This window comes from Coregonus lavaretus (genome assembly GCF_964263955.1).
Source record: "Coregonus lavaretus genome assembly, chromosome: 21".
Classification (NCBI taxonomy): domain Eukaryota; kingdom Metazoa; phylum Chordata; class Actinopteri; order Salmoniformes; family Salmonidae; genus Coregonus; species Coregonus lavaretus.
This window is the reverse complement of record NC_140008.1, coordinates 24,049,483-24,062,772: the sequence shown is the minus strand read 5'-3', so window position 1 is coordinate 24,062,772 and position 13,290 is coordinate 24,049,483. Positions and strand designations below refer to the sequence as shown.

Here is a 13,290-nt window from a genome sequence, read left to right as displayed (position 1 = left end):
TAGCTAGAGGGTCGCAGAAAGCAGCATATAGGACAGGTATACCACATGCAAGAGCATACAAATGTACAATTTACTAACACTGAAGGGTTGAATCATAGACGGTATATATAAATGGACAAAGCAATCGACGACGTCACACCATTCATTCCTATGTGGAGTCTCAATGGCGCATTTGAAGATCAGGAAGTCGGTTTTAGTTTGCTAAGATGACGTCTAATCGGGGGGATTCTCAAGACATAACATGAGCAGTTTGAGCTACTCCAGGAAGTGACGTTACAGGCTGATACCAGTGCCGAATGACTGCCCCCTCTCATTGAGTATCTCAAGTTGAAGGCTGACCGGGGTACTGCAGGCTGCAGGTAGCAACTAAATTATCCTAATAACTTATTCTGTGTTTGTTTTTATAATACTTGGTTCAAGGACATACTGTACATCTGGTTTAATAGAAGCAATTATTGATACCATGATTTTCTTCTAAAAAATATATATATTTACACGAATATTGACCACTAAGACTGACATTTTCCCATTGACTATAATGGGGTATCCTGCTTTCTGAATACAACAACCTGCAGTACCCCGGTCAGCCTTGAACCTCAGAGCTTCAATGAGAGGGGGCAGTTTTTCTCCCCTGGGTTGAACAGACAAATTCCTATATCATAAGAAAATAATGTAACTACTGTATATGCTAGGGGTCTTCAACCTTTTCTTGCCCAGGGACCCCCCGCCCAGGCAAACCGGCATGTCTAACATGAACTTATTTGGGCTTAGATCTCTTACACAGAGACACTGATACACTCAGCTTCAGCAATCACCCACAAACATAAAAGAGACAACAAAGCACGACATCCTAGCTCAGTGTGCGATTTAAGTTGGATGGTCCGAAGTTAGTCACACAAGAAAAAGAGCGAAACTCACACTTTAAATGGTGCTCCATTTATATAGAGTTGATTACTGACTCAATAAAGTGAGGCATGTGATTGGCGCAGCGGGGCACATGCTTTAAAACCTATGGGGTGTATGCTAAGGCAGTGGGCTTCAACCTTTTTCTTGCCCGGGGACCGCTGCCCAGGCAAACCAGCGACCCAGGGACCCCCATCATATCTTAGAAAAAAGAAAAAAATCATCATCAGGTGAATGATAACAGCAAGGAGAAGTAGGCCTAATCAACATTTTTAAATGAATAGATTTGGTAGATATTTGTACATTTGTTTGACCTCCCCACATTATAATTGGAATAGGTTAAAGTCAAGAAAGCTTACCAGCAGCAAGTGGCACATGCCACGGCTGGTACTCGCGGGTGCTTTAACAAAGCCCATGTCATATACTCCAGTAAGTGTAATTAGCTCCAATGAGTGTAATTGCTCAATATTAGGAGTGGAGAAAGAAGATATTATCTTCTTTCCTACTGTATGTATGTAATTTAAATGTATTCTGTTGTTGCTAGCGATATTCATATTTATAAAAAGTAAAATTAATAACATTTGTCCACTTTTGCTGACCTTCTAGGCAGAGTTGCAAAGAAAAAGTAACATCTCAGACTGGCCAATAAAAAGAAAAGATTAAGATGGGCGGTCTGAGATATGGCTTTTTCTTTGCAACTCTGCCTAGAAGGTCAACATCCCGGAGTCGCCTCTTCACAGTTCACTTTGAGACTGGTGTTTTGCAGGTACTATTTAATGAAGCTGCCAGTTGAGGACCTGTGAGGCGTCTGTTTCTCAAACTAGACACTCTAATGTATTTGTCCTCTTGCTTAGTTGTGCCCCGGGGCCTCCCACTCCTCTTTCTATTCTGGTTATAGCCAGTTTGTGCTGTTCTGTGAAGGGAGTAGTACACAGCGTTGTACGAGATCTTCAGTTTCTTGGCAATTTCTCGCATGGAATAGCCTTCATTTCTCAGAACAAGAATAGACTGACGAGTTTCAGAAGAAAGTTATTTGTTTCTGGCCATTTTGAGCCTGTAATCGAACCCACAATTGCTGATGCTCCAGATACTCAACTAGTCTCAAGAAGGCCAGTTGTATTGCTTCTTTAATCAGCACAACAGTTTTCAGCTGTGCTAACATAATTGCAAAGGGGTTTTCTAATGATCAATTAGCCTTTTAAAATGATAAACTTGAATTAGCAAACACAACGTGCCATTGGAACACAGGACTGATGGTTGCTGATAATGGGCCTCTGTACACCTTTGTAGATATTCCATAAAAAATCTGCCGTTTCCAGCTACAATACCCATTTACAACATTAACAATGTCTACACTGTATTTCTGATCAATTTGATGTTATTTTAATGGACAAAAAAAAATGCTTTTCTTTCGAAAACAATGACATTTCTAAGTGACGCCAAACTTTTGAACGGTAGTGTATATACAGTGGGGAAATAAAGTATTTAGTCAGCCACCAATTGTGCAAGTTCTCCCACTTAAAAAGATGAGAGAGGCCTGTAATTTTCATCATAGGTACATGTCAACTATGACAGACAAATTGAGAAAAAAAAATCAAGAAAATCACATTGTAGGATTTTTAATGAATTTATTTGCAAATTATGGTGGAAAATAAGTATTTGGTCACCTACAAACAAGCAAGATTTCTGGCTCTCACAGACCTGTAACTTCTTCTTTAAGAGGCTCCTCTGTCCTCCACTCGTTACCTGTATTAATGGCACCTGTTTGAACTTGTTATCAGTATAAAAGACACCTGTCCACAACCTCAAACAGTCACACTCCAAACTCCACTATGGCCAAGACCAAATAGCTGTCAAAGGACACCAGAAACAAAATTGTAGACCTGCACCAGGCTGGGAAGACTGAATCTGCAATAGGTAAGCAGCTTGGTTTGAAGAAATCAACTGTGGGAGCAATTATTAGGAAATGGAAGACATACAAGACCACTGATAATCTCCCTCGATCTGGGGCTCCACGCAAGATCTCACCCCGTGGGGTCAAAATGATCACAAGAACGGTGAGCAAAAATCCCAGAACCACACGGGGGGACCTAGTGAATGACCTGCAGAGAGCTGGGACCAAAGTAACAAAGCCTACCATCACGTAACACACTACGCCGCCAGGGACTCAAATCCTGCAGTGCCAGACGTGTCCCCCTGCTTAAGCCAGTACATGTCCAGGCCCGTCTGAAGTTTGCTAGAGTGCATTTGAATGATCCAGAAGAGGATTGGGAGAATGTCATATGGTCAGATGAAACCAAAATAGAACTTTTTGTTAAAAACTCAACTCGTCGTGTTTGGAGGACAAAGAATGCTGAGTTGCATCCAAAGAACACCATACCTACTGTGAAGCATGGGGGTGGAAACATCATGCTTTGGGGCTGTTTTTCTGCAAAGTGACCAGGACGACTGATCCGTGTAAAGGAAAGAATTAATGGGGCCATGTATCGTGAGATTTTGAGTGAAAACCTCCTTCCATCAGCAAGGGCATTGAAGATGAAACGTGGCTGGGTCTTTCAGCATGACAATGATCCCAAACACACCGCCCGGGCAACGAAGGAGTGGCTTCGTAAGAAGCAATTTTTTTTCTCATTTTGTCTGTCATAGTTGACGTGTACCTATGATGAAAATTACAGGCCTCTCTCATCTTTTTAAGTGGGAGAACTTGCACAATTGGTGGCTGACTAAATAAAACATTTCCCCACTTTATATATATATATTTTTTATAGATCTGTAGTTGTTTTGGTTTCATGCATTGTAATGTACTAATTATTGGTTATTTTGAGTTGCCAAACTCTGTAAAACAATACACATTTCAATTTTTTTCCACTCTGCCCCTTTCTCCTAAGATTGTCTACTTGTTGAATGAATATTAATGGAGATACCATTTCTTTGCCAGTGGGTCCAGCAGCTCCCATCTATCAAGAACTCTCTCTGGTGACTTCAAATGCCTGCTTTCATCATGGGTGAATCTCTTTGGGTCCTTTATTAACACACATATAGGCTGGAAGGCAGAAAGGTATATCTAATGTTTGAGTATGACGCCATTCCTTTTGTTTAATTTTAAAACAGAAGATGGAGGGGATTTGGCTTGTACGGAGTCCTCATTGAATATCTCTCTAATGAAAAGCAATGGATACAAATACTCTGCCCTGGATTTACTTTAGCTTACTTATAAGACATCTTGTTATTTCTTGTCTAGGTGCAGTTGAATGGAAATTATTTTGCTTTAAATTGTCTATCGTGTCCACATACGATTCTGCTGTAAGCAGACAGCACAGTTGACACAGAATAATCACAGCGATCTGATACTGAAGCTCCCCCTACCTCCCTCTCTCCCTCTCTGCCACTGCCTGGCTGCCACAGGGATTGATGGCTCTGCCCGGCCATTATTATTCAAGGTGAACTCCTCATAGTTTCAACTGCTTGTGGAACCTGCTCGGCACAGCCGGACCTCAAGGCTTTGGAAGATTTCTCCAAGTCTGCCTGTTTACTGATCGTCTCTTAATGTACTCCTCCACCCCTCCGTTATTCATCACCTTTGCATTTACCTGTCAGACCTGCAAGATGAGTGGAGAGGCCACCCGCCAGAGTACATGTTACATTTCCACCTGCATGCACACATTATGAACTCTCTGTTATTAAATGACCCCTGGTATAACAACGATGCGCACTGTCACCGACAGGGGACGGACGATGTGGCAAGTCGCTGAACCAGTGAAAATAAACTGACTGCGGCCCATTTCCTGGTTGCCAATATGCTTAATGATGGGAGTGATGAGTTATTGACAGCTCTCATCTAATTAGAAGCATTGAGTTGTCTATTGCAGCCTCAGCAGTGACAGCAGATAAAGAGGACCATTGATTTTGCTGTGGTGGACTATATCTGGACACTTCACGGTGTGTGTGTGTACTGTATATGAGTGTGTAAGAGATGGCGGGGCAGGGGAGAAAGTGATCTGCTATCCCTTTGACTGGCAGAAGCCTTCAATTCCAATAAGCCACACTTCCGCGGATTGGTGAAACTAATTACTGGCTTTAACTCCAGGTCAATGAAGAAATGTTTGGTGGAGAGTGGGAGCATGGGAGACCTGGGAGCTGGGTAATTTGTGGCTTGGTCTCAGATGCATTCAAGTCCCCCTGTACCATTCTCGACCAGTCCTGACTTTGGTTTGAAATTAAACATTAAAACAGGTGGACACAGGGTGAAAGTACTTAATGATTTCTAATCCCCATGGACTTCTTTTTAATAGGCATCTCAAATCTGCCTCAACAACTGCTGGGGTTAAACATTTATTAATGACACCCTCTGGTATGGAGCACCTCAGTAGAACGTGGCTCCTTGCTAATGATTTATGGATGACTGTATGTGCAAATGACATCTTATTACTTTTTATTCCAGCACTAACCTCTCTGTAATTTAAACATAATTGTTAGGGGGGCCATAAATATTACAAATGTCTTCATGGGAATGAGAGTGTGCTAATGACATTTCCCCTGCTCATATGTGACTACAGTAAACAGGAAGACTGTAGGATGAGTTGAATACTAGATGTACAGTGAGGGAAAAAAGTATTTGATCCCCTGCTGATTTTGTACGTTTTCCCACTGACAAAGAAATGATCAGTCTATAATTTTAATGGTAGATTTATTTGAACTGTGAGAGACAGAATAACAACAAAAAAATCCAGAAAAACGCATGTCAAACATTTTATAAATTGATTTGCATTTTAATGAGGGAAATAAGTATTTGACCCCCTCTCAATCAGAAAGATTTCTGGCTCCCAGGTGTCTTTTATACAGGTAACGAGCTGAGATTAGGAGCACACTCTTAAAGGGAGTGCTCCTAATCTCAGCTTGTTACCTGTATAAAAGACACCTGTCCACAGAAGCAATCAATCAATCAGATTCCAAACTCTCCACCATGGCCAAGACCAAAGAGCTCTCCAAGGATGTCAGGGACAACATTGTAGACCTACACAAGGCTGGAATGGGCTACAAGACCATCGCCAAGCAAGAAGGTGACAACAGTTGGTGCGATTATTCGCAAATGGAAGAAACACAAAAGACCTGTCAATCTCCCTCGGCCTGGGGCTCCATGCAAGATCTCACCTCGTGGTGTTGCAATGATCATGAGAACGGTGAGGAATCAGCCCAGAACTACACGGGAGGATCTTGTCAATGATCTCAAGGCAGCTGGGACCATAGTCACCAAGAAAACAATTGGTAACACACTACGCCGTGAAGGACTGAAATCCTGCAGCGCCCACAAGGTCCCCCTGCTCAAGAAAGCACATATACAGGGCCGTCTGAAGTTTGCCAATGAACATCTGAATGATTCAGAGGAGAACTGGGTGAAAGTGTTGTGGTCAGATGTGACCAAAATCGAGCTCTTTAGCATCAACTCAACTCGCCGTGTTTGGAGGAGGAGGAATGCTGCCTATGACCCCAAGAACACCATCCCCACAGTCAAACATGGAGGTGGAAACATTATGCTTTGGGGGTGTTTTTCTGCTAAGGGGACAGGACAACTTCACCGCATCAAAGGGACGATGGACGGGGCCATGTACCGTCAAATCTTGGGTGAGAACCTCCTTCCCTCAGCCAGGGCATTGAAAATGGGTCGTGGATGGGTATTCCAGCATGACAATGACCCAAAACACACGGCCAAGGCAACAACATTTTTGACATGCGTTTTTCTGGATTTTTTTGTTGTTATTATGTCTCTCACTGTTCAAATAAACCTACCAATAACATTATAGACTGATCATTTCTTTGTCAGTGGGCAAACGTACAAAATCAGCAGGGGATCACATTTTTTCCCCTCACTGTAGCAGCTGGGAGGTAAAATTAGAGCCCAGTGATTAACACACTCTGGGTCAGATGCTCTGTTCCCATTGTCAAGTGAAGGTGAAACCTGCATTTACTTAGATTCTCCTGCACGGTGGCCATCTGCAACAACTTGTCACTCAACCCCCCCCCCCCCCCCCCCCCGTCATTAAAGTGACTTGGCAGTCGGCTTAAAACAAATGTCATACTCCCTGATCACAAGAAATGGGTGTGCAGTTGGTAGCCAGAAAAAACCCTGATACTGTGGACTTATGTAAATGCCCATCCTGACAGCTATTACATGTGTCAAACGGATGTACAACTGTCAATAGCAATCGGTTAATGTATATTGACACATTTCTGGGCTATGGTGCAAATAGAAAAAAACACATCTCCTCTGTCAGGTACAGTACAAGGTATCCTTAGTATACAATCCCAGGTATCCATAATATAACGCCTGTTTAAAGCCTATTAATTAAGTAAAAGGTTCTCTGTGGGGTTTCATCAGTCACAGAACCAACAAACAAGCCGCTTTTCAATCCTGCATCATCCTGAAATCAAGGTGAAAAGGTTTCATCATAGGTTGCCATTGGCATTGCCATTCTGCTTGAGTGACACCTCCCAGTCTTCTGACACATAGCGAACATGTCCTTTAGTGGATTGTAAGTCAAGGAAGATGATGTTAACAGCTTCCCACTGTAGTTAAATAAAGGGTCAAATAAGGCACACTCCAGCTCTGAACTAAAGGTTGGCCTGGCCCTTTAAAATGGCCCACAGTGAATTGGCGTTTCAGAATTTATCACAGCTGCCACCGACCAAGCCGGTCCAAACATTATATCACTCTATCCTCTCTCTCTCTCTCTCTCCTCTCTCTCTCTCTCTCTCTCTCTCTCTCTCTCTCTCTCTCTCTCTCTCTCTCTCTCTCCTTCTCTCTCTCTCTCTCTCTCTCTCTCTCTCAACGTGCAAGGGTTTGCATACAGTGCTTTTGTGTCTGTGCATCAACACTATTGACAACTGCTTGCTAGAAGGAAAACAAATATTTCCCTCTCTACTCACTGCAATGTCATTGTTGAATGTTCTCCAATCATCATTGTAGGTAGCGAATGGCCTCAATCATTACATAGTGTAAGGACATTTTTGGAAAGGCCCATAAAGATGTCTGCAAATATGAAATTGAAACTATGGTAAAAAGCTGTTACTTCTCGGCAGCAATATCTGTTGTTCCAACAGCGTATTTGAAATGCATGAGAGCTTGCAATGCATTTCATACAGCAGCAAAAGATCATTTCTGAGAAATGAACAGTACAGAAAGCAATATTAGGTCTGTTGTTTTCCATTGTTTCCCTACTACATGAGGAGCTGTATAAGGAATGCCATGTCTAGCCTATTTACTCCAGTTTAATGCCCTTAATTAAAGATTCAAAAAATAAGATACTCATTTATATTTATCATAATACAGTTGTAATCATATTTAACTGTAGCTATTAACACTGGCACCTTCGAATACCATTTGTACCTTCACAGAAAGCTCTCAGCCTTACAATAATAGTACATGTTCAGCCATCATTCTTCCTGCTGCAGCATAAAAGATCAGGGGAGAATTTCCAATCAACATTTTCATACCTCAGTTGATAGAAACTCAAAACCAAGTGAGATATTACTTTTTCAGATTGAAAAGTGCCTCTCAGTATTGAAATCACGATCGTTCAATTGAAAATTAACGGATTCGATTTCCCACAAAGATTGTCTGCAGGCACCTTGTTAAATCTACAGAGCAGTCCCACAACTCACATACTTATTACACACCACAGCGGATAAAACCCTGTGTATGTGCACACACATCATACCCTGCAGTCCTCCAAGAGACTCCAATCCACCATGAATAACATATAGGGTCTTTCCACACTCTACCAAGCTATAATACCTTCCTTCACAGCCTGATTTCTATTCTGCATGCTGCATTTCAAAATGCTGAGACCACCATTGTAAACTTCTGTTAAAATGTAATACACTTAGCACAAACTACGGGTGATTTTCACAATCGCCACTGGAATAATTCCTCTCTGATTTCCTAAGAGAGAGCAAGGCAGTTTGTAAGTGTACATAAAAGTCTACACATGCACACCCACGTCCTGCACAAACACATACACACAAGTCTGCCACTTTCTCTCTCTCTTACAGAGAAAGACTGAAACGCATGGTAACACCAGTATGTCCAGCCACACACACACACACTCACACACAAACATACAATCATACACACATTCACCCACCCACACATACTATAGTGCTTCAGCCCACATGAACAAAGTTACAGCACACCTCTAAAACAGACCGATATTTTGCCCAGGTTTTACAGACAGCTTCTCTCCGGGGACACAGTGGGGAGAAGGCTGGAAACGTATTGAAGCTGTAAAAATCTATTCCTGCCTCCGTGTGAGGCCCTGCACCTCCCCCAGGAGCCCCCTTCAACCATTACAAAACTGGGACGAGGCCTCATAAATGGAAAGAGGAGTGAGGAGGGGGGGGGGTTCTGTGTCAACTGTGCAGTACCAAATAGTGCTAAGGGCAACTATGTACCCCGCTGGAGCGACCAATCTGCCATCATCATAACACTACTAACTACACTGGGTTTCAGTTATTTGGAGTACTGTAGACCTACTACACATGTAGGATCTTAATTTGAGCCAGTTTGCTACAGCAGGAAAATAATCATGCAGCAACAGGAAATGTGAATTATTATGTGGCTTATAATGAATGGACATTTTTGTAGGGGTTGATACATTTTTCATTAGGGCAAATCAAGTCTGAAATTTCAATGTGGAAATTACAAACTTTAGAAGACCTTTTAAAACTCAAATACACCACAAGTTTACATTTCCTGCTTTGCAGGAAAATTCTCAGCAACAAAAGATCCTATATCTGTATAAAGGATTATTTCCAAGGACTGCTGTGTGTTATTGTAACAACTGAACAGCAGCTCATAGAAACCATGCCCAAACCGATTATAGAGCTGGCAGAAAGAGCTTCATTTAAGCTTCACCAACATTCCCCAACCACACAGATTCATTCCAAATCAGCTCTGCAGTACACTCTTCGAAAAAAGGGTTCCAAAAGGGTTCTTTGGCTGTCCCCATAGGAGAACCCTTTTTGGTTCCAGGTAGAACCCTTTTGGATTCCATGTAGAACCCTCTGTGGAAAGGGTTCTATATGGAACCTAAAAGGGGTTCTTCAAAGGGTTCTCCTATGGGGACAGCCAAATAACTCTTTTAGGTTCTATATAGCACCTTTTCTTTCTAAGAGCGTACCCTCAATGTTGATGCAAATTCCGAGAACAACCTAACTAATATCTTACTGGATGGGGAGTACGTGTTCATGTCTTATTCTGACAGATGAGAACTGGTAAATCATAATAGTGCATAATACTATGTTAAGTCAAAATGCTTCTGCAAATTACTACCGCATCAAAGATATTCGTGCAGAGTGGCATATCTTCTATGTTTGAATATCAATGGATCAAAAGATGCACTCATGTAGAAGGACCACATTATCACAGTTTAACCTGAATTACCACCAAACACTCAGCTTCAAATGTGCCCAAAGGAACAGAATATTGAATGAATACCAACCATAACTGAAAAGATCTGCAGTATTACAGAGGATGTAGAGGATGAACTAGCTCTCCTCTGTAACAATCAATGTGACTGAGAAATTCTCATCTGTAAAGTTGAAATCCTATTAACAATGTGGGCTGGAATTATGATAAATAGCCTACTAACAAACATATAAAAGAGAGGCACAAACATGACTCTTTACTGCATTACTGGTCACTGAGGTCTATTGAGGTCTAAATGTATTTGTAGGCAATAAGAACACTTGGAGATAGACAATGTGGCAAAACACAGTAACATATTAATTGCAATTTTTACATCATAAAGTGAACATTATAAATAGAAAATATTAAAAGGTGTTATCAGCCACTTCATGGCCTGCACTTGCTGTATCATATGGGGGGGGGGGGGGGGGGGGGGTCATTTCTGTGTTAAGTGGGAGGGGGACAACATGGTGGCTCTGACTGGCAGGAAGGGAGGTCAAATGATAAGGCAAGGAGGAACAGGCAGAGAGGGGGCATGTTATGACAGGATTAGTTAGTAAAGGTAAATTGGGTATATACACCCCTTAAAGAGATTGGAGCTATATGTTTACAAAATACTATATGTGTGACTACCTTTGGGTATATCTGTTTAAGGGACTAGCGGACTGCTAGTGGGGTGGAATATCTGAGATGATATGGGAATATGTTGGCAATGCTTTAACAGTGTTGGAGCCTGATATGCCAGAACCCAGATCTACGGAGGGGAGGGGAGGATGGTCGGAGAGGGATTGCCCTGCCCTGTGTTTGGAGAGAGGACACAGAGAGAGTATGTTTAATGAGCGCTCCCCGTGCCTCCTGCCTGCCAGAGTGGCTGCATTAACACCACACGCCTTATCAAGGGCACTGTCACCGGCCCTGAGAGGCACACTGAACTGCCACTCTGCCAGCCAGCAAGCAGAAGAGATGGAAAGAAGGAAGGAGAAAGAGAGGGAGGGTGGGAGGGTGGGAGGGGGGAGCCTAGAGGACATTATCTTGATGAAGCCATGATCGATACAGCCAGAGCAAGCCAATGGAACAGAGATACCATCCCTTTTAATTGAGATTAGACTCTGCAAGTTCACCGTGTGCCCATCTAATTTAAGAGTGGCCGTCGTCTCCCCACAGTTAACTCCTCACACATGTCATCAATTACAGGAGACTCTCTGACCTAGGACCTGGCAGCCAATCAGAGTGCCCCATCTCCTCTCCTCTCGGTGGAGCACTGCCTGGGGAGGGGAGACTCCTCTCTCTGGGGCCCCATGCAGCTGGCTCTTTTGGGGCCCTTCTCTGTTTTCGGTGTTATTTATTCCAGTATACATACCTCCTTGTCTACATATTTTCTTGCCCGGTTTCCTGGCACATTCCTTCGATATTCTTTTTACTGTAAAATGAATAGAAGACTAAAAAATAACATGGAGCCCCGTTAAGTACAGTTGGAGCATGCAACACCACTATCTGAGTGTTGAGGAAGGAGAAAATGAGTTAACAAAGAGAGTTGCTCTTACTGGCTTAGTTCATGAATCAATCAGTCAGTGAATCAATCAATAATCATTATTTACATGAGCTTCCTCCTTGATGAGCCCTATTCATTGTGCCTACACACAATGGACAGATGATGTCAGTCAGGAGTGAGGAGGAAGAGGAGGAGGAGGAAGAGGAAGATGAGGAAGAGGAGGAAGAAGGGAAAAGAGGAACCAGTCTCACCTGAATGGACGTGCTGTGGTGGACAGGACGATGTGCGTGTGGGAGGAGGGATCAGGAGACTGATGAACAGCCGCACACTTACTCACAAACTCACACACACACACACATACAGAGGCGCACACAGAGGCACACACACATACACACTCACACACATAAAAGCAGTGTGATGCACGTAAACATGCAGAGGTCATGCTTTTCACTCTATTGTCAGCACAAAACAGACAGGAATATATTTAAAAAGAGGTTGTTGGTTTAGGTCTGTTTTCCCTTTTGGTCCGGCTGTTAACTCACCATCCTCAGTGGGAACATATATGTTTAAGAAAAGGCAGTCCTCGCTCTGGTCCTGTACGTAAGAAGACACTATCTCCAGGTTGTTAGTAAACCACACAGGCAGCATGACGTCCGGCAGACGCCCCTCCACGATGGTCTGGGGGCAGACCGGGGCGAACTGCGTAGCATTGCGGACCTCCGGCCAAGAGATGGGCAGCTCCGGGGGCTGGAAGCGCCTCTCGCCCGTGGGGGGTGCGGCATAAGGCACCCCCAGGAACTGGATGACGGGTCCCAGGATCTCATTGTTGAGCTCCTTCTTGACGCCCCTCAGTTTGCCATAGACGGTGGTGACCACGGGGTCCGTCTCGTCCAGTTTCTGAGAGGCCGTGACCAGGGCCTGCTGTGCTAGGCTCAGTATCCACAGCAGGAAGGTGAGATCCAGGCCCAGACCCAGGCCTACGCCCAGCCGGGGCTGCATGGCCCTCCCCGCAGGGTACAGCTTCAGACAGCCAGGCCTCTGCAGGGGCATGCTCCCTCTGCCACACCAGTAGACACACACACACACTAAAGAGGCTAATGACACCACAGCGCTAGCAGCAACAATCCACTTTAGATCCACTCACAGGAAGGGGTACAATCAAAGGCAAGGTATCAGGCCTCCCAAACGTGCGGCTGTCAAAAAGTTCAAAGGCTCTTCGCATAGCAAGTACTCCCCATTGATTTCACACTGGCGGAGGCGACATCTTCACTTGCCGATATTTTTCAGGCCGCATCCTATTGACAATCCTGTTTTCCATCCTGGCAACGCAGGCAGGGCAGCCATTTGCAGCAGGTCTTCCACAGATAAATCAACTCCAGTCAGGGCGTGGGTCTATATCCTGCAGGAAATAAAAAATAATTAATTAGTGCTA

General features: G+C 43.5%; 1 protein-coding gene across 2 annotated transcripts in view; it reads right to left on the bottom strand.

Annotated features, from left to right (window-relative positions):
- The window catches only part of LOC311148938 (neuroligin-1-like), a gene marked incomplete at both ends in the record, with an annotated part of 247,151 nt that extends 234,243 nt beyond the window's left edge, over positions 1–12,908 (bottom strand). Inside the window, one exon of one of the 2 annotated variants that reach the window (XM_084185974.1) lies at positions 12,401–12,908. In XM_084185974.1, the coding sequence (XP_084042100.1) occupies positions 12,401–12,908 (508 nt within the window). The remainder of the gene's footprint in view (positions 1–12,400) is intronic. The other variant, XM_084185975.1, reaches the window with a different exon arrangement.
- Positions 12,909–13,290: the final 382 nt, after the last annotated feature.